Source organism: Apteryx rowi, unplaced genomic scaffold (assembly GCF_003343035.1).
Source record: "Apteryx rowi isolate R43461 unplaced genomic scaffold, aptRow1 scaffold_657, whole genome shotgun sequence".
NCBI lineage: Eukaryota > Metazoa > Chordata > Aves > Apterygiformes > Apterygidae > Apteryx > Apteryx rowi.
In genome coordinates, this window is record NW_020450935.1 from 76,423 (window position 1) to 102,107 (window position 25,685).

General features: G+C 40.9%; 1 protein-coding gene and 1 long non-coding RNA gene across 4 annotated transcripts; one reads left to right on the top strand and one right to left on the bottom strand.

The window, feature by feature from the left end:
* Positions 1–341: 341 nt before the first annotated feature.
* Positions 342–10,871, top strand: LOC112975211. Its single transcript, XR_003256518.1, has 3 exons — positions 342–488; positions 7,895–8,000; positions 8,737–10,871. It is a non-coding gene; the product is annotated as an uncharacterized LOC112975211 (long non-coding RNA).
* LIMA1 (LIM domain and actin binding 1) lies at positions 1,991–25,685 on the bottom strand. Of its 3 annotated transcripts, none has more exons than XM_026084962.1 (10): positions 25,463–25,685; positions 22,867–22,912; positions 20,436–20,783; positions 14,926–15,037; positions 13,350–13,504; positions 10,901–11,008; positions 8,683–8,740; positions 7,818–7,933; positions 4,604–4,737; positions 1,991–4,181 (listed from the first exon to the last, which is right to left on the bottom strand). In XM_026084962.1, exons 1-10 carry the CDS (start codon positions 25,579–25,581, stop codon positions 3,185–3,187), a joined length of 2,193 nt encoding a protein of 730 aa, XP_025940747.1. In that variant the 5' UTR covers positions 25,582–25,685; the 3' UTR covers positions 1,991–3,184. The 3 variants fall into 3 exon arrangements, with proteins under 3 accessions (XP_025940747.1, XP_025940746.1, XP_025940748.1); XM_026084961.1 differs by having other exon boundaries at positions 14,926–15,040; XM_026084963.1 differs by lacking the exon at positions 10,901–11,008 and having other exon boundaries at positions 14,926–15,040.

A 25,685-nucleotide genomic window follows, 5' to 3' on the forward strand; every position in this document is an offset into this window, starting at 1 on the left:
CGCCGCGGACCGTTAGCTCGGAGCAGGCGCACTGCTGGGCGGGGAGGGGGTGGTGCGCGCCCGCCCCTGGGCACGGCGCTGGGCGAGCCCTTGGGGGGGCGGGGCGGGCGGCGGCGCGCGCCAACCGCCTTAGCGCTCGCTGAGGGGAGAGCGGCGCCGCGCGGCCCCTCACGCGCTTCCCGGCTGCTCGCGAGCGGGCAAAAGCCTTTTTTTCCGCTCAAAAAAGCCCCCCCTTGAAGTCGCTAAGCGGGCCTGCAGCGCACGCTTCCGCGGGGAGCGCGGCCTCTCGCCTAGGAAGGGCCTGGCTGAGGCAGGCGCCGAGCCAGAGTGAGTACGGGGGAGGCAGCCGCCCTTAACCTGTGGCGGATAAACCTCCTCCTCCTCCCCGACTAGCCTGTAACCCCGTACACTCGCCTCTCTGAGGGAAAGGACCCGCAAGCCGGGCCGCGCAGCTGCTCCCAGGAGGAGTTCGTGGGAAGAGACTAACGGTTAGTTTTACTGACATGTTTGGCTTAACATTCAAGCACAAAACAGCAAGAAACAGGTCGTTTTGGCAAAGCTTAAACTAGTCTAAATAGTTGGGTTTTTTTTTTAATATTCAGGAAACTTATTTATTACGTTCTGGCCTAACAGTCCGGGGATAAGGGTTACCAAGTAACAAAACCTAGCCTTGTGTAAACATTTTAATTGGATTCTCAAACAGTGTAAAGGTGGTCAGCATCAACTTCCTTGTACACTGTAGCAAATGATCCATCTTTTATAAAATAGCCCTTTCGGCATCTGTCCAGCAGAGAGCAAATTAAATGGCCCATTAAGCACTCAAATACTATGATAACTAATAGATTCAAGGACAGACTGGTTCATGTTTTGTTTTTTTTTTTTAAATGGAATGACTTTAATAAAGTATTCAACAGTGGAAATTTCTTCTTGAAGGAGTTCAGCTAGGGTCAATCTGAGTGAGCAGTAAGGATTCTTGTATCTCAAGGACTCAGAGATGTCTCAGATTTAACCAGAATTAATGATGTATAACATCAAAGTTTCCAGTAACTGCAGCCAGTGTTGCTTTACTATCATGTAACTGGGTATGCCTTGTAGAATTCAACTACAACTTCTAAGAAACAGGTAATAGGCACATCCAATGCATCCAACTGAATCATTATTCAGGCTATCCTATGTTGAATTAGTCTCATAGAAAACCTGTTCTTCCCTTCCTTTTCAACTATGCTTAGCACAAAGTTTCCTGTCAGAAAGAGCTCTGATTGCTTAGTAATTTGAAATCTGATCCCAAATGGATTTTAATAGGAAAAGATAAGGATTTAAGTGTTAAAGAAAGCAGTATGTACTCACACATCAGCTTAGTTCTGCAGTACCTCTGCCTTTCCCAATCAAGTCTTACTTTCCCCTTAAAGAAAAAATTAGCGAGCATGTCTTATGCCTCATGATGCACAACTGCTAATACTTTCCAGCTAGATAACAGGCTTCCTTTCTCATCTCTCCCCTTCCTTTCCTATGCCAGTGTCATACACAAGTGCATCTTCTGATTCTGCTGCAGGTCACTTACTGCCTCTTCTCCAGGTCTTAGCCCACCTCTAACCCATCCAAAAACACTTCAGGCTTGAGTGAAAACAACTGCAATAAAGAGCAGCTTTTAGGAAGGGAGGGGGGAACCAACCAACCAAAAAAACACTCAGTAGCCCCAGCTACCATGCTTGAGAACCAGCTGAAGCCAGCAAAGAAAGTGTAAATATCTGCATGTCCTTATTTCTTTTGCCCATCCTGTTCTAATCAATCTTCCAGGAAGCGTATGAGAGCATGGTCTGGCCATTAGACAGTAAACCAAAAAAGTGGACACAGTGTCACCTAGTGGCATCAAGAAATTACTGTTCTAGTCTCCAAGTTCAAGTAAGAATCAGTATCTCACCCATCTTTTCCCAAGGTCTTTTTAAATGCTGTTTATGAAATGAGTATGAACCAGTCTTCAGACTTAAAACAATGTAAATGACAGAACTTTATTGAAGATTTCATACTGAGCAGGATTGTTAAGAAAGCAGAATATTTTACACCTCAAATATAGTTAGAGCTAATTCTCATGAGAATACAGTACAAATAAAAGCTAATATAAAAGTACATCCTCCTTCCACCATTCGTATTCCATTATTCATAAAATAAATGCAGTCAAGTTTAAAAATGTACTAAGCTTCAATGCTAGGAATAAGAAAGTCTCACTGTTCATACAGTTTTATCCCAGATATTTTGCAATACAGCATAATTTCACAGCCATAATGAAAAGATTTCTGGCAGCCTGGTACAAATAGGATTTCATAATTGTCAAAAGGCCTTAAAAATTATCTGCAGCTTTAAATGAATCAAGGATGAAATCTACTAAAAAAGAAGGAAGAAAAAACACTTAAATGCATATGAAATGCAAGAGTAATGCCCTGCAGGCTCCTGTAGAAGTGTTGATTTGTCTTCAAAGAGTCCTGTCAGTCAGCACAGCTTCTGGATAAGCACTAAAATACATATATTCCAGCAATGGCCATACCATTCCAGTTGGACAGAGAAGAGTAAAGAATAGAAAGTCTTCTACTGATCATAGGCAGTTTTGAGATTAAAAAGAGAAAATCATGTTGCACTCAGTTTAAGATGCTTTAGTTGCTGGATTCTAAGCATGAACATAATTAGGGTTTTCATTATTAAAAAAAAATCCCAGCTGTGCCCTTTACATGTATTAAAGTGCATTCAGTTACCATTTTTAAAGCAGGCCAGAAAGTCCCTTTGAAATTGGTCCCTAAGCGCTGCAGTAGCATTTGTAGTGGTAGAAGTAGTGTATTACAGAAAGCCTGCTTCACACAACCTTTGTGAGCACAGTAAAATTCTGTAAATTGTTAGTGGAATAAGTACTAAGCTCAAAAAGGACAAGACAATTCTGTTCTCATGCTGTGGACAGAGAATACCTGTTGAAGTTATCCCACATCAACAGATACTTGTTTCCATGCACCTAAATATACTCTTTGCAGGCTTCAACAGTACTTCTGTATTCAAGATAATGTGCACATATGATTCCCTTACATGTCAATGTGCAGTACAGCATCACTTTCACAGAGGACAGCTGCTTGTTAAAGCTAAAAATACCGATTTAAAAAGGCCCAGCACCTTGCAGCAAATTTTCTAGTAAAAGGCCAATTCATTCTTCATCTTCTTCCTCATAGTAACGATTCCTTTTGATCTGTTCTTCCACAGATAGATCTTCCATATCTTCACCCTCCCAGAAACCAACATCTTGGGATTTACGATTCTGGTTAGGAGATGATTCGTTAGCAATCTTGATGTTGGCTAAGCTGGAACGTTTAGGAGAATTTGGCTCAAGAAATCCTTCACTTAGAGTTTGCTGCTCTTCCACAGCATGTTCTTCCTCATCTGTCTCTGCACTCACCTGGCCATTTTCTACCAAGTTATGCTCTACTGCTTTGCTATCAGATAATTCCCACTCTTCCTCTTTCTCTTCAGCATTCTGGATGTTCCTATTCTCAACCTTCTTTTCTTTCTGCTTTTTGTCTGTCATGACCTCTCTCTCCAGTTCCTCACTTCTTTTCAAGACGTCTCTCTCTGCCTTAGAAGGAGAAGATAAATTCTCTGTTTTATGACCTTTAACAGACATTGTTCTAAATGAGGCCGCTACTGTGAAGGGACGGCTTCTCTCCTTCAGTGAGGAAGATCTTCTTAACTTTTTGAGATCCAGATCCACATCCTCCTGCATATCTGGCTTAGAAAGCTCTTCTTCTGGGGGCCATTTGGGTTTAAATACTTTGATGCCTTCATCTAAGGCACTTCCTTGAATACTTTGGTCAGATGGAGGCGGCCAGGCAATCCTGAGCTTTTTTGTTTCTGCCGGTCTCTCTTCTCTTTCAGGCAAAGCTGAAGCTTTTGCTTCCATGCTTGCTGCCAGAACTCCCACTTTTGCAATTGGGGCATCCTCTACTCCAGGACTTTGAGGACTTTCTGCTGCGTGTACATCATGGACAGTTTTCTCCAGGGATTCTTCACATTCAGTTTTGCTTGCCCATAATTCCTTATGCTGTTTGTGTCCAAAGCCTTCATCATAATTGCCTTTAGCTTTGAAGAGCTGATTGAAGTGAGGCTTGCAGTAAATGTTCCCACGCAGAGATGCATATGTCCCAAGACTGTTCAGAAAGATATTAAATGAAATGTTAACATTCCATATCTCAGCCACCAAGCAAGGCGTACATTTTAGTTCTGTTACTGAAGAGATTCAGTTTCAGTCTTGCAACATGTTTAGAAAAGACAAACTTGACAGTGGTCCCAGCTTCCATGGGTTTGTATGGTCATCTTTTCAAATTTCAGGAGTTGTCTACAATTATATTTTTCCCCCACATCAAATGACATTAAGAGTTTAAAATAGATTGCACCAGGTGCAAAGGCTACTGGCAGAACTAGGACTATAATACCATTCCTATGCTCCTGTTCAACCCACAGGATTAAAGTTGCCTTCACCTTTGCTAAGCCTGAACAGCATCTTATTCAACTTCTGAGAATAGCATAGCTGAACTGCCTAAAAGGCAGCCAAATGTAGCAGTCTGTTTACCTGAGTTTACTGTTGCAATAGGAACAGCGGAAACAGCTGATGTGAAACACCTGCTGGTTGGCAAAGAGCCTCTCCATTGGGTACACAGTCTTCTGACACCCAACACAGATTTCCTTCGCTGGCAACTGAAACTTCTAAGGGAAGAAGAGAAAGCTGGTTTACTGGCAAATGAATCAACTGCTAAGAGATTTGGCTTGGGTTCATACACAGCTTCCCGAGTTCTCAGAAAATTTGCAACATTTCACTTTCAGCAATTCATTGCTAGTTACGGTACAGTGGGTGCTGGTGGGCAACAAGGGAAGAAAAGGCTACAGCAGGCCCACAGGATTGCCTTGGCTTCGCAGTTAGCCAAGATTTTTCCCCAGTGAATTCCACAGCTGAAGCATCACTAGTTAAGTAGTGTTTGAAAAGCAACAATGGAAATACTAGAGTTCTCAGTCACAACTTTGACAGAGCCAGTTCCCAGAAAGCTGTCTTATTTCTGCAACCTGAAGTTTTCTTTGTTGGAACATGATGAGGAAATATTAAGGTAGATTACAATCAGTGTGAGATTTATCAAAATCAAAGAATTAAGCATAGGAAAAGAGCCAAAACAACCTCAAAAGAAAAGGCAGGGGATGGGGAAAGAATAGGAGTGGAACAGGCTGCTCAACAGTTTGAAACAAACCAATTTTGCTAAAGGTTCTCCTCTTTAAAAGAGGAGGAAATAGTCTCGGCACAGATGCAGGCAGCAGGAAACATTTCTGACTTCATTTGTAAGCGGTTCCAATTCTGTAGCAAAGAAACTATACTCAGGGTTCAGGACACACAGCCCTCAAATTTACTCAAGACTTAATATTAGCAGGTTTTTGACATTAGGCAGCTAGAATTGTTTATGTACTCATGAAGAGAATTTCCTGAGAGTTTAGTGTAAGGGTAAGCTTAAATGCTAAGGAGTCAAGTGTCACTACTGTGCTGCATGGGAATAGTTTCAGATTTCGTTTTCTGACAGCAACAAGGAAGTAAGTACATTGTCCATGAAAAAAGGTCACTTGACGCTGTTCACTTCTTGGAATCTATTAAGGTTGGCCCGTAGGAAACACACTTTAATATAAGAAAAAAAATAAATAACAGGAAGATGAAAAATTGCCGTTTTTGGACTGCATGTTGATTGCAACCACTCTAGCAACAGGGTAAAAGAGTGCCCAGGCTCCATATCCATGGATGTGCAGAGACACATTGATATTGTAGCTTGCTTTTTTCTTTTTTCTTTTTTTTTTTTTTGGACAAAGAATGACCTGCTACAAACTTACTAAAAAGCTTTGAGGAAAAATATGATGGTTAAAGAAAAAACAGGAAGGTCACAGGAAGACAAATAATTACAGCAATTTATTTATAACAGGCTAGAAACAATGGTTAGGCAATGAAAGTTACAATATGTGAGGGACAGATTGCTGAAGGCAGAGCCAGCTGAAGTCAGTTTGTCACAACCATAAAGTTTGCTGCAAATTTAATTCCAGTTTAACAGGTTTCTATTTTTTCTTCTAATTTAATTTAAGTTTAGTATAACTTCAAACAATGCCTTAAAGTTCAAATTATGATGACAGCTTGACCAAAAGCTTGCAATCTCAGCATTCAGAGCTCCTTCTGGAAAAATAAAAAATAAAAAGAACACCCTCTGGGTGTTGCCAAAACTGCATACGAATTCTCGATGTTGAGTTGCTAAATGCAATCTCAAACATGAGATAATTTACTGACCCAAACAAAAATCTAATCATCCACACTTGCCACATAGAGCAAGGCAGTGACAATTCGCTTGCCCATCAAAAAATAACTCTTCCTGGGAGCTGAGTTTTGCAAGAAGACATCACAGTGCTGGCAGGTGCTTCTGCAATGCACATCCCCACCTAAGAGGAGGAACTTACTTGTATAACAGTGAGCCCTGTGTCTGATGGAGAGGTGTTTTGGGGTGTGAAGAGAAAGAAATTCCTTTCCAGGCATACTACAAATAGGTGCTACAGGAGGAAGGTGAGGCCCAATTAATATAAAAAACTTGAGAGAAAGCTGAGAGTTGAGCTCACATTAGGAGGGAAGCAGAAGGCAGGAGTAGAGATTAGGAACCAAGAACAGGAAACAGAAGCTGGAAGAGACAAATAGGAACCTTACATGAATAAACAGCATCTAGTTTTCTATCTAAGCAGTGTAGCATCAAAAGCAGTAACAAGGCAGAGGACTAAAATGGTTCTACTACTATAACCAGATTGTACAGGGGACCAAAATGCATAGCTTGCATGTATCTTGCATGCTTTAACAGACTGAAGTTATAGAAAAGCTATAGGCGGCTCTAATTTCACATACTGGCATTTATACTCCAGAACACTAGGAAGCCACATCTCACTCGTCTTGGTGAGGTCAGTACTGTTCCTTTCAAAGATGGGGAAAACAACAAAAGCACAGTTGTTTCCTCAAGAGTGAGCCAGGAAGTCTGTGGCAGCACAGGGAATAGGCATCCTAAGTCCAGACGGCACACGTGACAAGCAAGTACAGTGTGATCAAAATGTTCAGCACTGCAGTTTTTGTGTTTAATAAGATTAGCAAATACATTCCTATCCAAGACGTTCTCCACCTGCTTTATGCTTTAGAGCTCCTGCTAAAGAAAATTTAAAGACTTGCTATTCAAAATGCCAAACTCAAACTTTGTGGAGTCACACACTAAATTGCCCTTACTGTAAAGTTCCTGCCAATTGCAGTTGCTTTGGGAACAGCTGGAAGGGGAAGGCGGAGAGCCAGGTCCCAGCCTGCTGAAGGCTGGGAAGTTCAGTATCAGGATCCTCAATACCAGTCTCTAGAAACCCTGACTTTACCAGAGGCACGGACAAGCCCTGATAGGATCTGCATCCCGACTTCCCTGCTCAACCCCCTTTTCCCATACTGAAGAGACACAGATTGCCACTACCACAGGGACACACTGTTCTAACAGCAGCAGGGCAACTCCCAGCAAGCAATTCAAACTTCATCTTTGAAGAAAAACTGACAGTTTTGCAATATTTTTCCATTCTGAACTTAAGTTCCCTTGTGAACACAGTCTGATGAAGACTGGTCAGATATTGATATAGTCACTGCCAGATTCCTTGAGAGCACACTGATTGGCTGTATAAAGATTGGCTGTTTCAGTAATATTGAAAAAAGTTTATTTAAACCATTGCTAATGTTTAAGAATAAATAGCTGCTTTACCTTCATTGCTTTTGGCAGAGATGCATCCGTCTGGCCAAGTGGTTTGGAACCAAAGTTTTGCTGTTTTGTGTTGACAGGTTTCTGAACTTCTGTCTCGCTCTCTAAGTTGAGTCCAACTAAGGGAGAAGAACAGGAAGAAAAGAATAACTACAGTGATTTGAAAACCACAGAAAGCTTATTCTGGTAAGGCTGAACTGCAATCCTGCCAGCTAAAGGCCCCAACATTTGTTCTTAAATCTTGCGAGCTAGATCAAGTAAATATATTTAAAAATGATCAGTTTACTCTTCTCACTTACCAGTGTTTGTACAGAAAAGAAATTGCATTGATATATCAAGGAAACTAGTATACAGTGATCCAACATCTAACTCTCAGGAACTGTTTTTCATTTCTGCAAAGTGCTCAAGTATGGGCTTAAATAGGTGTAAAGCTAATGCAACATGAGAACACGTTTAAGCACTTTACTGAGTAGGAACTTTGGTAGCTTTGGACAACACTAAAGATATTTGGTAATTGTCCTCCATTAATAATTACATTCAGACTATTGACTGATATAGTATTTGCTACAGCCAGTAGTTTAAGCCCAAATGGTGAGGAAGCTACACCTAAATATATTAAATCAGAGCAAACAAGAGTTACAGATGTTTCAGAATTATAATTACAAACCAATTTCTAAGCCTGAAAGAAATTATTATAAAGTTGGAGTTAGGCACAGGACTGATTTTTAGTACAAGGCAGATTTTTCCTGGGTCAAATTCATCATTTGGCAAGAGCGACCTTAAGCATCATACACACAAAGGGCAGAGTTTAATATTTTTCCTCAGCCATGCAGTCTACTCTTATCGAGGCAGGAGAATGAGTGCTTACTGTTGCCATCCTCGGAAAGACCCGAATGGAAATGCGGGCTGTTCTCACCTACAGGAGCCTGCAAGAGAATGTTATACAATGAGCATGTTTGACCTTCACGAGTCTGAATAATCACGGCCTGAGTAACACAACAGGCAATTTGATGGAGGAAGGCGCTTAAAGAGGAAGAGACTGGCCACACTGAGGTACACATGAAGCTACTTGTTGTTCTGTAAGGCACAAGGCAGAGTCCTGTTGACTGCCAAGACTGTTCAGTCCTTGCCACAAGGCAGACATCCTCACAGCTTCACACCTCTCGCAATATTCAGATCATCAGTTGTAGTGATCACACAAACATCATGCTTTTGTGCTCCCAAACACCTGCAGCTTGTACACCTCTATGTATTAGTCTTCAGAAAGCCTTGTTGCTTTTGCTGGTGTACTTCCTAGGTTTTCTTACTAAGAAATCCCTTGCCACCAAAGAATACCCATTCACTGGAACTCTCATGACTTCCTCTGAGATTTGACAAATCCGAGATTGAAACACGAAACAAACACAAAACTTTTTTTTTGGGGGGGGGGGGGGGGGAAAAGCTGAATTTTCAAAAAGGTTCTCTAGGACTAAAAGTTTGGTGTTCCCAGGTTGGGACAAACATGCCTGGACCTATCCTGTTCATCCTCCTTTGGAAATCTTCATTTTTTTAAAGCAAACTTTTTAAGTCAGGTATAAACCAGTTTCAGATACCAAGTGTGTTACAGATAAAGTTCTTGATGTAGACTTCTTAGTTAAACATGGCCATATTGCTATTAAATCAAATACAGCTAGAAGCAGTGACACTGAGAAACTAAAGTGCTGTAATAAGATTAGCTGTATATAAAATAACATACTTTGTTCTGTTGAAAAGTACAGCTTTAACACTAGCATATTGGGAAGTGCATCAGCATGCTCTGTGTCTGTAAGAGTCACAAGTGCCTGGTTACTAAATCTTTCATGAATTTAGTGTGGAAGTGACAGAAAAGGCTAGCAAGTTTGTTTCCTTTTTTGCCAGAGATTCCCATTTCTTTCATTTACTACTAAGAGTTTTAATTAGGCCTAACACCAAAGTTTATCCTGTAATTTTAAAATGACAACTATGACTCTCAAACACTGTTCTGTTCAGGTTCTTTACCATGTTTGGACCCCTCAACAGGATGCAACATAGTAAGAATATCAATAAAGTAAATTGAATAAAATTTCTTGCATTCAGCAGTAATTGTAAAAATCTTCCATTCAACAACAGGGAAGTATTCTGATTTAACAGGTGTTCTTTTAATTAACTCACCTTTTAGCAAAAAGCAGCCTTTACCAATTAAACATGAAGCTGCTCAGCTGTCAGTGAGGAACAGCTGAAAGCAACAATTTGGCCCTCTGCCCAAGGAAGGCTGGAAAGCTCTAAAAGCCCTCCTGGCATTAGGCTGCTATGTGTTCAGAATGGCTGGAATACACAGTACCCCACTTATTATTCAGCTACTTTTATCCCTTCTGCTATCCCCAATTTAGTATACAAATGTCTGAGCAGGCTTTAAATCCCTGTATTCACAGAGTAATTTAGTCTCATTTACAGCTGAAGCTCAAAACCAGGAACAAACCCAAACTGGCATTCTCGGTTACATTAATCAAAATTTAGCCACTAAATGCAGGAGAAAGTGACCCACTCCCTTCGCTTCTGTCACACAAAGCTTTTCATATGTATATTTTTTAAACATCAAACAAATACCTAGCTCTGAATCATCATTTTACAAGTAGGGAACATAACATAAAAAAGTTTAGGTGGCTTTCCCAAAGTCATCAAATATTAATGGCAGAGATTAAAGAAAACCTTCAAAGGTTTTGGCTCCAGTMAGCTGCTAAAGCCATTAAACAACACATCAGCATGATATTCAATGATTCTGCCACACAAAGAGTATGTTATTACTGAGAAGACAGGGGAACTCTCTAAAAACGTGTTAATAATTTATCTCTAGATATTCTCTACAAAGGAACTGCTTAAAAGTCTTCCACAGAGATCTGCAGAGCTTATAGTTCAGATAGAGTCTAAAAATAACATAAAATTAGGAATTCTGCAATGTGTAAATAATTTATATCAGCTGGTAATGTTCAATTTCCAGATGGTATGTGGAACAAGCATCTCAGCTCTGCCTCTTCAACTAGTTCCGCTTAAAGTGAAGTCCTTGATCTTCACCAGTGTAAGCATCTTACCTTCTCCCCATCCTGACAGGAAATGGAGTCCTCAAGACTTGGTGGCATATTCTCCTTCTGCTCAGATTTGTAATTCTTGGGTTCACTTTCACTGGCTTGAATCTCATTCTATAGAATAAAGCACTTGAAAGTTGACAGGTTCTTTTCCCCTAGGAAAGTACTTGCTTTCCATTTCTCTTAAAAATTTTTTTAAACTGTTTTCCTGGCAATGGAGTCATAACTAAAGGGAAAGGCATAAAAATCTACACATACTTTATAAGTGATTCTAATGAGGAGGAAAGATAAGGCTGTAGAATTTTATTAATTCTATGGATACAATGCCAATGTTTTTCTAAAAAACCCTTTTCTCTACTCCTAGATTTCTGCTTAAAATCTCTCTTTCATTTCCCCCTGCTCATTCCACATCTCCCCTTTCCAGAATGGTTAACCTTTCATTTGAAATTACAAGTATTTCAGGACAAACGCTGTGTAAAGCACTGTGCAACTGATAAATAGAATTCAACATAAAAGCAAGTTCTACCCTTGCTTCAACATCAGTCAAAAACATAATTGTTATCTACTAAGATTTTGTTCTTGACAAACTGACTTAAGATTTTCTCAAAAGAGTCTTTCAGACATTTAAAAAACATCCAGTGAAACCTCGTGCTTCTTTCTCCAATTATCTTGAATCCTGTGGCAATGAAAGACTCGTGCCTTTCACAAGGCATCTTCTCTGTAACACGGAAAAGAAAAAGCCAAATGCCAGCAGCAGCAGCTTACTGGATTTTATAAACAGGTCTACACAAAGAAGATCATGTCTAATATGAATGTAATTGAATGTTAGTATTATAATGTACAGATCTGTAAATAAATATCCTGTCTATCATCTCCCCCTCCCCTTTTTGTATCACTTGCAATGCTATAAAAGGATTGCTTCTCACCCATACTCTAACCAGCTATAAAAAAAAAGTATCAGTTTTAATCAGTTTTAAACTCTACCACAGTGCCCTCAAATTAGTTGTTCCCAAAAGAGATTATGTGACACACAGTAAGAGAAGGGAAGTACAAATACCAAACTACCATATCAAAAGACCCATAGTTCCTTCTGGCAGCAGGGAAGAAGCAAAAAGGAGTTACGGCTTCTGTTGGGACACAGAAGTACTGCAGACTCTGGCCTCAGCTGCAGTTGTTTGTTTCCATTTTACCTGCTGTCCTTGTCAGTGCTCCAGGCCAAAATCAAGAGCGATTCTGCCAAATAGAACATCCCAAGAGCATCAGGCTGGACTGACACCCAAACTGATAGTGTTTGAGCTTCATAAACAAGAGTCTCAAGAGATGCCTATGGTAAATCTCATGCTATTAGGACATAATTTAGTGGATCAGCTACAGATCTTAGCCACAAACTGAAAAAGGCAATCTAGCCAACCAAATACAGGTGAGAAACGGGGTGTAGAAATCAGCCATTAGCAGTTAATCAGATTTGTTGCACTGCCTGCAATTAATTCCCACTCATGCCATGAGGTTTACTTGACTTTCTTCCCAAGGGCTGCAAAGTTAGGCCCACACTGCATATGAAATGCAGAAATCGTTTCAGTTGTGTAGAGATTTTTGCATCTGTATGAAGATACCCAAGAAGCTTGTGCTCTTCTAAAGTTTAGGACCAACGTTTTTTGCTTCTATTGCCAGTGCAAGTTTTCTAACTTAAAAAGGTCCCATCCCTTGGAATTTATCAATACGGTTAAAAAAAAGACATACTTAAACAATGAAAGTTCCCATTACTTAAAAAATAATAATAATAAATCTTCAGACAGTTCCAGCAAATGCACTTAAGCACTTTTTAACAAAAGCTTAGATTCTTGCAGTCTCTTCAGCTGCAGTAGCTTACTGTGATTCATTAATTGCTCATTTCCTGTTTAAATAGCTGTAAAATTGGCACAGGTTAATTCACTGCAACAGAGTAGTTGGATTCATGTAATGGATGAGAAGACTTGAAGGGAGGCGATAACAGAAGGGAGGAAAACTGACTAGAGAACCCAAGGCTGCAGGCCAAGAGATACAGGTTCCATGCACTGTATGACACTGCAAGTCGCTCCATCTTACTGCGCTTCACTTTCCCCTAGTTTACAGCTAATTTACAAATACCGAATTGAGATTTTTAAAGTATGCAGAGAGCTACAGACACACAGAAAAAGAATGTCAGCTATGTTTCAGAAGGACCTCAGTCAGGGTGCCAGCAATTAATTTCTTGGAAAGCTTTCAAGATTATTTCAGGAAGATGCAAATACTTATTTCTTCCTGCAGCCTGTAGAGGAAAATCTTCATTAGAAATTACTCTCATGAGCAAAAAAAACCTCTCTTCAAAACAAGATGACATTATCTTCAAAAAGCCTGCTTTCCGTAAGACCTTCTTTTCAGCCTCAGGTTGAGGCAAAAATTCACTTCTACACAAGCCAAAGAACAATAGACTTACCAGAAGGTTGGTGGCACTGCCCTGCTTGGACACAGCTGCCTGATACTTGGCCAGCCTATCCTTTATTGAAGTTTCTGTCAAGCGAGGCATGTCCAGGCTTTTCTTGCTCTCTGCCTTATCTGGGCTGAGTACTGGACTACTATCGACTAGATGCCCTGGAAAAAGAATTATATAAGTAAAGAGTAACTTCCATGAAACACCAATAGAGATTTACAAATCCCATCCCTTCACCACTACCAAGACCACAGAAATTCCAGAGCCGAAAGCACAGGCATGCTTGAGTCAATGGCTTATGCTCCAAGTCTTGCAATTAATCCAGCTAGTTTCAGAAGTAATACATTCACCAGACGTGGAGTCCAGCCAGCAGCCTCAGAAGCAACAAGAGCAAACGGTTTGAACCTTGAAGACTGCCTTGCTGTTATTGTTAAATAAGAGCAGCTACTACAGTGGCTAAATACTGCACTTCTGTAGTGGAATAGTTTCAAAGTCTTTTTGGAATGACATGGGAAGTGAGGGAGGAAGTCTCACCTGCCACTTCCAACCTCTCCGTAAATTTAAATCTCTCACATGACATATTACAGCTGAGGAGCTCAAAAAAAACCATTATGAAATAATTCAGTTTAGCCTTGCTCATCCTGGCAGCATAGTTTTGAAGCATCTGCTTTTATCTCAAGAGGAAAGAAACATTTGGCAGCTTACCTACAGGCTTAACTCTTTACATAGGTCCAGATCTCCCAACTCCCAGAACTATTCCCTCGTGCTTGCCATCCATCCTTCATTTTTGCTGCCAAATGTTAGCCAATTAGGTTTAAAAAGCCAGCTCGTTTTACTGTTCTGCTATCTAACTTCCTTATGTAAGGGTTAGCACTTTAGTAATAGCTTTATCGTTCAATACAGAATGATAAAAAGAGACCTTTCGCTAGCTAGTGGCCTTGAATGACTAAAGCATTATGTGGATCATTAAGGTCCCTCTTGGGGACAATAAGCGAGTATAAGTAGTTCTTGCCATTCTCTCCAGTATTGCTCAAATAAGGACATAATCTGTACCACTAAGTGGTAAGATATAATATTAGCCATAGGCCGAAAACACAAAAGTCTGTAAATGCTTTGTTAGAAAAGTGCCTTTAAACATACGAAAAATACATAATTTTGCTCAAGTCATAAGGCTAGCTGTAGTTGTCCATTTCTGGAAAAGATAGGAAGAGGGAAAGGAATTAAAGCAACAGAAAGAAGGCACATCATCTTGTCCATTTGTATAAAAGAGAAACGTTTGCTACTTAGTTTTTAAATTAGTTTGACTATTAAGGAAGAAAACATTGTCCTAGGACTAAGACACAGGAGAAAAACAGGTTCCGTTCTTTAATTTGCTAGTTATCTCCTGTGCCTTGGTGTCCTCACTTATAGGGATAATGGTTTAACATTCACAGCATGATTTAGTTCATGAGATGTGATGCTCTCAAGGACCTTACAGATGGAAGATGGCTCCATTTTTTTCTGTTTCTGAAAGGCATAAGGCTATTTCCATTGTATCGTATAAAATAGTTTTATAAACCGAAAAAAAATGAAGATTACTAACCTGAGGTACTGTGGCTCTTCTCTCCTTGGCCAACATCAAAGTCCTCTGAAGAGTAGCTGTTTTCAGAAATCCTCCTACCACTTGCTGCTGTCTTCCTTTGGTCCCTAGGGACCTGCTAGAGACAAACCCACCTATCAGCTGCCTGGACAAACAAAGATTGCTGCATATAATCCTTTAAGATGCACAGGTGTCACTAGCAAATCTGCTTTACTGGACTAAACAAGTCTAGCAGGTGACATCCTATTTAACCAGTATAAAGTTTGATCACAGAATACCTAACCCCCGTTCACCTGGGAAACACTTTCTTGAAGAGGTCCATAGGTGCCCTTTGACTGGCTGTCTTTGCTGAAAAGTCACAGAACCACAAAGATCATATTTGTAGGCATTTACCGCTGCAAGAACAAAACTTCAGTCTAGGTGTTCACATCTCATACAATTTATTTGTAAGTTAATATGCAAAGTCATAAATCTTTATGAAGATTTAAAATCAGAGGATGAGAAGAGTGATCTACCAATCTGTATGCATTAATTTTCAACAACAGAAAAGAGAACAAATACTATGGTAATGAAAGTTATCTGGACTTACTTGTTTTGACTTGGATAGCTCATGCATTCAGTACCAAATAATTCCCTAATTAGGTCTGATAAGACTGAAGCTAAGCAGAACAGTGCTAGAGATAAATATTCTCAGATATCCAGGATAATCACTATCTGCAAGGCTGAACTGCTGGACAGGGTGTTTTGTAGCTCTACCAGACAGATGCTCTGGCTGGCTCAATCAGATTTGATAGTCTTTTGTTGACACCGACTCCCCAAAAATCTAACACTCATTAAAAGAGATTGTGAAAAGAATTTCAACAGCTTCACTAAATACTCATGAAGCGCAGAGTTTGACTTCATCAAGATAGGATGTTTTCACAGCTGAAAGTCAGCCTATAAAATACTAGAAGGTGATAGATCTTTCTCCCCTCCCTAGGAAGAGTTAAATCACAGAACCAATTGGAAATTAAGATCGAGGGTAAAGTAAGGAAAAAAGGCAGGTTTGGCAACATGCTTCAACCACACATTTTTTTCTCCCACTGCTTCCAACAAGTTTCTTATTTGCTGGTCACCAAACTGAAGGAAATTCCAAAGTTTTACTTTAACAGAGCTTCAGTGTAAGATAATCACTGTGAAAAATCAGGCTGCTTTGGCATACAAAACAGCAACTTCACCAGGAAAGAAAAATGCAGCTGAAAGACCTTTTTTTCCATTAGCATGGGAAATATTTTTTATTTCTGTGGTTTAAGACTTTGGTAATGTTTCTTACTGGAAAAGAGCTTAGCTATGACAAGTCTTTTCCTTCCATTGAACGTGTTGATAGGTTCAGTTTGGGAGTGCCTGCACACTTGCAAGAACTTGCAGATTCCTTATTCTGTGCAGACTATCCTTAGATGATTCTTATCCAGCCTACGTCCACTTTAACGTCACCTTGAGCCCACAAATCTAAAGTTCTTACAGCTCAGCAGTTTGTTGTTCAAAGAGTCTAACTTTTGACCAGCATATGTAAGAGAGCGTTATAGGTAGAATGCATTTGAAGACATGATCGTTTGAGGACAGAGAAGAGAGAAAACGTTTATTAGCCCACTTGAAAACCCTGACTGCTTCATCTCAGCCCTATTGGCTTCAGAGAAGTTGGGTTTCTTTTTCTTAAATATAGCACCACGTACATTTTCTTGCACACAGTGAGAGTGACAAAGCTACAAACAGAACAAATAAGTTTGCAATACATATGTGGGGAGTTTAACTGATCAGCAGAGTACATAAGGAAGATTTCGCTACTAGGGAATGAAGGTCTTAATTCAAGAACTCTAGATGAAGTGTCTGGGATTCCAATCTCGCTGAAAGAAACTACTAATACTTTTAAGGGCGGGGGGGGGGAAATCAGAAATCAAGACTGGAAACGTGTTCAGGCTGCCTCTCCTCATTCTCCTTTGTCTCAGGATCTCACTTCAACATACTTTCACTGAAGTCTTCCTCCAGTAACATCATGCTGAATTGCACTTATGTTGAAAAGACAATGAATTCTCTATTATTGCTAAAATAAATTACTAAAGAAATTAAACCTCTAAGTAAGGCTTGGCAAAGTGCCGCTGCATTGTCAAACAATTACAAAAGGTGTTTATCAGTCACCAACCCCCAACAGAAGTTCTGGATCAGGCTCCAGAACCTCATCTAGACATGCGCACAAAATCAAGTTTTTCCTCCCAAGTAACCAAAATTTTCATCAGAAACTGTCTTTTCTGTTTGATTCTGTATTACCTTCATCTGACTTGAACGTCATGTGAGTTCTGACTTAAGAGCAAAAAAGCTTCCCCCCCGCCTTATCCCACCATGCTGAGAAATCCACGGCAGCAGGAAAAGTCAATTATCAGGGGCAGCTATCTCATGACTCGCTGTACAGACCGAGTTCATGAGCACTGCAGCTCTCAGCTGAATCACCTCCCCGGCCCCGCCTCTCCCCTCCTTCCGTCCCCTGTGCCACCTCGGCCATCTGCAGGTGATACAGTCAGGATAATTTCCCCTGAAGAACTTTTCTGCAGATGAGTCGCATGACACAATTAGACTATGTCTTAATAAGTAAAATCCAAAACAAGTTCAAAACACCAAAATACAAAAGCTTTACACGGAATTCAGAGACAGGTCTTAATACTAAAAACTGCAACTGTAAAGCCGGCATTAATATAGAAGGTACACAACATTCCTACATCATGGAAAAAAGCAGAGTAATAGGGAGGGAAAAAAAGGGTTTACCAAAGAGAAGATGAGGGACTTTCTCTCTCCACTGCAATCAATAGACTGACCGCAAGTAGTTAGGATAACTACGGTTCACGGTAGGCAACGCTTCAGCAGGAAGGAATCCGTGACTCCCAGCCTTACACTCGTGCCACCCAGTTCCCTTTACAGCCCTGACTAGGTCACTATTCCAGTAGCGCAACTTTTGCTACCTGCAAAATGGGATAAAATATTCCTTGCGTCTGGAAAGCCCCAAGGTTCTAAGACAAGAGAGGCAAGAGCAGAAGTACCACAAACAGAGTTAACAACATTTTGCCTAGGGCACAAGGAGCTTTTAGGCAAAACACCAAAGAAAAGTTACACCTACTTCAGTATACACTAACTGTGTCAAATGTGACCCAGCACATTAGGTTAACTACACAAGACAGAGTACGTTTTTGCCTTAAAGGGGGAAAAAAAAAACACAAACCGATTTGGAGACTTTCTTTTAAACTGTTGCAGATATGCTTGGCTTTTCTTCTAAGCTTCCTTGTGCAAGTTTTTACTGTCATTTAACAGGAAGTATTCTTTGAAATCAGTAAAGACCTGAGATTCAACATTTGCATGGTACTAAAAAATCAATCTAGATGGATATGCCTGCTTTGATTCCAACTAACATGTTTAGAGGCATTTTCTTCCATGAAGGTGCAATAAAAAAAAAAAAACTGCCTTGCATCTAAATTGCAGGTGATGGAGCAAGATCTGAATGAATACATGAATAAATTAAGTGGGTTTTGCTTATGTCCCTGAAAATCAGAATAGGTTTGTTTCTGTTGAATGTGATTTAGAGTACGTGACTGGGTCAGGAGATCCAGGCTCTAATCTGGATTCTGCCACATGCTTGCCCAGCAACCAGGCAGATCATTTTACCTTTACTGCCTCAATGTTATAGCCATGTTGCTACTTATCTCATACAGATGTTCTGTCAGCAAAGCTTTGACAGCACTTATACCATACCACTGAAATAAATACCATCTCTGAGCTGAAGCCTTCCTTGCACTTAAACCAGGGCTTCATCAATGGACAGAGTTCAAGGAAAAGCACAAATGGAAGAGCCAAGAGCCAGCTGCACAGCTTGCAGTTAGCCAAATTTATACTACTGCTCCCATTGCTTCCTACTGTCGTGAAAAAGAATTGTGTCTCCATACTATCATTATACGTGACTGCATGACATCATCCTCCAGCCCTCAGATAAACTCCCAGAGCCAGAAACCTTACAATAGTGCTTTTTAATCACAAAGCCCTCCCCCCTCACACACACAGTTAAACTTTAGAACACTTTATGCTTTTTCTCATCCTAAATTAAAAAGTAACCAGATGAACTTGGGATAAGAACAGAGTTTGAGGGAAACCTAACCTGAATAGTTTCATATCTACTGTATGACGGGTACTGTATTAAACTGGTTTTCAACAATATTCAAATGACTAAGCTTGACAGAAATACCAATTCCAGATTCAGTCAGCCCAGAAACAATTTATTCCCCAGGCTAAGATAAAGTTACTTAACGTCCATCTGCAAAACGGTACTTTCCTGTGGAATCCCGACTGATTAATCTTGGAGCGAGATCTCYGAGAACTGCTATCAGGAGATCACCCTCTGCAGCCAGCCCTTTGAATGGGGCTGACAGCAGAGGCAACGCTTGCATAGTGACAGAGACTAAAAAATGTAAGTTGTGAAAGACTGCTTTGATTGCTATGTTCAGACCCCAAACTCATTTTAACGTAAAGCTTCTCCTCTGAAGCTCTCAACTATTATGTATTTAAATAACTTTTATACGAAATTTGTTTGCTTTACTCAATACTGCAAGAAAACCACCCGCGGTAAGACAAAGCCAGAAGTATAGGAAACTATGAGAAAACTGGAAAATCCACCAGCATCTAGGCCTCAGGACTATGTTGCAAGTCACTGGCATATGCAACTCATTTTCTAGTTAAGCAATTCTCCCCGGGGACACAGAGTCTGCAGTCCACATGCAGGATCAGATTTCATGAGCAGTTGTAGGAAAATGCAAGCCCTGTGCATTTGCAAGTCAAAACTAGTGAAGGCAGGAGCTTGCCTGGCTATCTTTGCTTACTTTTCCCTCTGAGAATTTTTGTTGATAAGAAACATTTGTTAAGATACAAAGATGAGAGGACAGCAAAGAAAAGATGGAGTATTTGCTTAGTGCTTTTATGAATACATCTGGATAGATATGTTAAATATAAATATTTTATATATAAATATGCATAGTTAGCCCTGGAACTCTGGCAGTGCTTCCATCTCATCTGCAAGTACCCGAGACTGTTGAGCTTACTTCAAACTTATTTCATATATATATATATATATATTTTTTACACAATTCATGTTTATGTAACTCATTTCAGTCTTCAGACATGATGCAAACAATCCCAACTTGCTTTAAAAGAACACTTATATATTCCATACTTATTTTTCTCATCTTTAATTGATCCACTCTGTCAAAACCAAGTTCATTTAAAGTCTGCAATGAGCAATCGCAGATACGCACGAGCCCATGCACTTTATGTAGCTCAAAGAAGTTATTAACAGCAGCTACATGAAGTTTCAGCTGGAGCAATGAACAAGGCTGCTCCCCGCAGTCGGCAGCCCGCAGCCCCCCCCTCCGCGGACTTCTCCCGATGCCCAGGAGGCGGCCGAGTTTTAGCTTCTCCTGGGGTTTCACGGGACGGACCCTTACCTTGGCGTGAGCGGCTTCGCCCTTTTCAAACATCATCTTCAGTTTGCTCAGCGGAACGCTGCACTTCTCGATCTTCGCCGCCGAGTCCGGGCTTTCAGCGGCTTCGGGCTTCTCCACCTCTCGCCTGGCTTCTCTCGGGCAGTTTTCCATCTCACCCCCCTCCAGCGAGCGGCTTCTGAGCTCCTCGCTCTCGGCGCCGGGGCACGGCGGCTGGCCGGGGGGGGCCCGGCGCTGGCAGGCAGCGGCAGCCCCCGGCCGCGGCTCGGCGCCCGGGCTTGGGCTCTCCCAGCGCTTCTTCAGCGCGCTCAGCGTCCCCCTCCTAAAGTGAGGGGGGAGATTCTCCGCGCTCTGCAAAGAACGAGGAGTTAACTGCAGTTAGCTGCCTGGTGAAGCACCGAAGCGCTTCCTTTAAATGCGAAAGGAAGTTAATGGCTCAGTACTGATCTCAGCTCTCTGCTTTTTTCAGACAGCTGTGAATAGTTACAACTGTGCCACATGGAGAAAGCATCCCGGATAGGAGAGGAAGGAGGGGGGAGAGGAGAAAAGTCAGGAGCTCAAGCAGGAAGTGATCAAACAGGATGGCCTTATAAGGAAAAAGGGAGTCGAGGTCTAATGAGTTAAATGACACACAAAAGGCTTGAATCTACACATGAAGGAGAGGGACCAAAATCCACATAACAAGGGTCTCTAGTCCTACAACAAGCAAACAGAAAAAGCAGCCATATGAGATGGGTGGTGTGCCATATGTTGCAATGTCTTCCAGCTGTTTCTGAAGACAACAATTAGTAGGCTGTTCTAAAAAGCTATAGATTATCTTTCAGAAACAACTACTTTTTTGGAGTTGGCTATTTGTACCATCAGTTAACCGTAGCATTTTAGTTAGCATTTAGTTACAAGACATCTCCATCTTCCATATTTTATACCATACCTGTAAGGCACAAGCTAAACACTGACTACTAATTTCTTTGTGCTCATGTTTAAAAATACCAGACAATTTGGTGGAATTTGTCTTCTATTTTGCACCACACATTGCAAGCTCTAGACAGGATACAAACACACAGACCACAAGCTCTGCCTTACCATTGCGAGTTTGATGGTAACACACGGAGCAGTACTCCTCAGATTCAAGTGCCTTCCAGACTAGTTTTGCTTACAAGCGGTTACCTGTCCCCAGAGTAACAGGCCACCCTACGTTTGATTCATTCAGATGTAATACCTGCCAGCATGGCATTTTTGCTGTCTGTCCCTTATGGAGACCACTACGTATCAAACTCACTGCAAGTGGAACAGGTCTGTAAGGCTTACGGGAATTAACCAGGATTAGCAGCTATATTAGGATTTAAGTCTCTCACCCTGTTACTCTTCTGGTCACATTTTGAACACTGCTTTGCAAATTAACTTGAATCCACTGAGACTTCAAAAAGATCAGTGTGTTAGCTGACTGTATTTAAAAGAAAGCACTAAAGTTGTAAGGCAAATGTTATAATGCAGCAGAAATAGTCAAAATTGCACATCAGGTTTCCACAGGAACATCTCTGGACACCAGGCATATTGCTGCCTATGAAGTCCTGGCGTACCTCATAACACAAGTCATTCTTGCTTGGGACTTGCCTGTCCCAGGTCATACTAGCAATGAAGAAAATTTAAGAGTGGATAATAATTTTTAGAACACTAGTTTATCACACCTATATCCTGAACAGGAGAATGACTCCTCAAGCATTAAAGAAATCAAGGATGCTGGCACTAACAAAGACTTACCTATATATCCCGTAAATATTGTTGGTCTTTTTAAATGAGCATGAAACTGAGGATCTGCTTATAGACGCAGACCTGCAATGTTAGTGCTTGATCTTCCACCAGGGTCCCCTGGCCCCAGAACAGTGAGTGCGTGTAGTTCACAGGAGGGAATGCGAGGCTGTAACAGACCCAAACGGAGGGCTCTCCCCTCATCCAGGGGCATTTTGAACCCCATAAGCCCCTTCAGAGATGACTCCCCTGAATGGATTCTACAGTTATCAGATATACACATTAGATTTCAGAGAGGATCACAGATTCTTTTAAGCAGACTTCCAAATTTAGTTATGAAGAGGTACCACATAATTGCCTACAGCTAAGAACAGAGGTGGATATTCATGTGTTGTGGTTAGAACTACAGACTGACAGCCAACTGGTTTTGGCTTTTGCTTAGGACTGAATTGGTGATTCAATATACAGCTTTGGGCAAGTCACTTGATTTTCTTGTGTCTTATTCACACTGGAAAAGGGCAAGGGGAGAGGGCCAAAGGCAGAAACTGGGTCTAAGCCAACTTTTCTGTAGGACACGCGGCAACAACTTTGATATTCCCCAGATCGACTGTCACAGGAATGGTGCATGTAGGCGATCTGTTCTGATTGCAGGCTATTGCTTATTGCCTAAGAAACAAATACTTACATTTCTTTTTTTCTCAGCAGTGGCTTCTTCAGCTGCTTTCTGATACCTTTGAGAAAGAGGAAGGAGGGGGAAAAAAAAACATTTTTAATCAGAATACTGAATGCTCTTGAAGACAGCTGAGATTCTTTCTCCAGCAAGGATTTCATGCACTTCCCAGACCTATCAGATAAAACCAGACGCTGGAAAAAATAATAGTATCTGAACAATGTAAAGTGATAGACACATTTTAAGCCATTCAGCTTACAGTAATAGCATGCATTAACAATTTTCATTATCTAAACACTCTTAGTCTCAAATATAGACAGTTTACCTTGGAATGGCTCTATTGTTTCCCCCACCCAGCTGTCTACTCTGCCCCCTTGCAGGAATAACTCGGCTATTTATACAGCAGCTGCTGAACCGTAACAAATTACAGCTTGGCATACGAGGAAAATCTACATAAGTGCCAGTTTATCTTACTATGCTGGGTTGTAAACTGCAGCAATTCAGCAGTTGCTTCATGAGCAGCTGGACCATCCCAGCAGTGGAAACAGTAATCGCAGCCCTCTGAAGATAAGCCACCCTGGATCATGAATCAAAGTCCTTTAAGAAGCTATAGAAAACTCCCAGCAATCTGCGCTCCGCTGCACTGGGCATAAGCACATCCACAGCTAGGAGCACATACACCACGCCACTCGGGATACTGCACAAGTTGACTGCGCTTTCCTTTTGAAATGCACAGACTAATCTAATCACATATGATGAATTTTGCCACATGTAGTGTAACTAGATATTTACTGTAACTAAGCAACTGTCAATAGGTTACAGACAGTAAATGAAACACTAATAATAGTCATCAACTTCAGCCTTTAAATAATTGTTGGTGTCAAATCTATCAGAGGGCTCAATAACTTCTAAGAAAAAATCCTCTTATGTGCCGATACCTGCTCTGTTACTCAGTTCTTCCTTGTAGCAAGTGATTTTTTTCCCCACTGTGAATGGTATTCTCCCATACGGACTTCTCTTCTTGCTACTGTAGAGATCAGACAGACTGCACCCTTACCTATTCCTGTTCTGTGAGCTGCATTTACTGTGCAGCTGAAAGCTGCTGAAGGAGTGTGCATGGCCCTCTTTAATAAATGCAGAAGCATTAACCCATGTCTTCTATACTACACAGTTTCCAAACACTGAATGAGTCATGCTGCTGAAAAAGTAAGTTTGTGGAGGAAGAGAAGTCAATACTGGAAGAAGCAGCAAAGAGACCCCTGGGGATGAAAGTCCAATACCATGGTGGAAATCACAGACAAGGACTGAAGAATCCCAGACAGCACTGTAAGTTAGCCCACCTCAGTGCATTTTTTAAGTCTCTGCTGTTAGCTGCAAATTTGTGTGTCTCTGACCTGTCAAAACTCAATCTAAACACTACATGGGATGGGAAAAGTGTTTTCACATACAAATATTTAATAAGAGCAATTTAGAAAAATTATATTTCTTGCTGCAAGTGTCAGAGTTGGCAAAGCCGATAGCACTGTGGTTTTTCAAGGCATTGACACTGCTGATGTAGAGGGACCCTACTTGATTAAGAAATAGCAGTTTGGATTACTTCCAGTAAGCCCTTTTCAAAGGATTATCAACATTTAGCAAGATGACCAGGTTCTGTAATCAAATTTCAGTGAGTGAATAAATTACTTAACAGAGTGGTCAAAGCAAGCAGCTTCTCCCTAGGACACAGTACTTAAAGAATAACAGCTATGTTTCTGTAAAGTCCAGATTGCAATTATTCTCCCTGTATAGACTCCATAAAGTTTCCCCCACACTCAGGATTTAAATACTCCAAAACCTTGCTCCGCTATTAATGCAATAGCCCAGGGGACTTGGTTGTGCAACTCCCATTGAAAATCCAAGCCATAGTCTAGAAACGCAAGCTTTTCCAGAATACACACGTAGGCTACTGCCACTCAGCAACAGTCTTTCCCAATTTATAAAATATTACTTTATTATTTGACTGTCATTTATCATCCACCTCTCAGACAAAAGGGAGAGATGGTATTCCTTTTCTGCACAGTATTGTGAGACATGTGGAAGGGGACGTGTGTAGAGAACACGACTACTGTGAAATTCTCGGAAAGAGTTCTTCCTGGGGGTTACATCCATAACTAGCAGTTGTCAGAAGTGCAGTTTCTAACTGGTACTCCAGTTAGCCAATAAAGCGTTACTGCTACTTTTTATAGTGCCAGGCAGGAAATGCCATGTTAGAGAGGAACCTATGTACCCTGTGCTCGGGCTGTAAAAGCCCATTCTGATTAAGTAAAAGTCTGATGGCAATAGCTGCTACACTCCAATGCTCTACCTTCAAAAGCATATTGTACTTTGACAGAGAATGCTGTACTTTCTTTTCTGCTAGAAGAAAAATTATAATTCTAATTGCTGTAACAATATAATTTGGCAGTAACTAAAAAAAAATTTGCACAGCACATATTCAACCAGAAACTTAAATGCCTACAGAGCTATGTTATTTTTAAGAAGGAAAGCAACTGTCAGTGAAGCAGTCATTGTTGAAGGTAGCAGCTGCCAACCAACACATACTGATTGCATTCAAAAGCCTGACTGCACTTACTTGGAGAACCTCTCCGCAAGAGCTGATGACTTATTCTTGTTGACTAGAGAAAGCTCTTTGGCAGTGATTCTCAGAGACTGTGAAATCCATTGTCTTCTGTTAAACGGGGAGGGCTCCATCTTATCACCACGAATACCTACTCAGGAAAAAAGTAAAGTATTAGTCAATATGAACTATTCGAGCTGAAAGGTGGTTTCACAAAATGATTCAACACTAAGTCAGC

Bases quoted from the DNA above. Each gene is read 5' to 3' on its own strand.
- LIMA1 (XM_026084961.1), bottom strand. From the start codon at position 25,581: ATGGAGCCCTCCCCGTTTAACAGAAGACAATGGATTTCACAGTCTCTG. The intron at 13,505-14,925 runs GTTAGTAATCTT...TTCTTTTTCCAG, and splicing joins GAAGAGCCACAGTACCTCAG to GGCATCTAGTCGATAGTAGT. The intron at 4,182-4,603 runs GTAAACAGACTG...CTTTCTGAACAG, and splicing joins TATTGCAACAGTAAACTCAG to TCTTGGGACATATGCATCTC.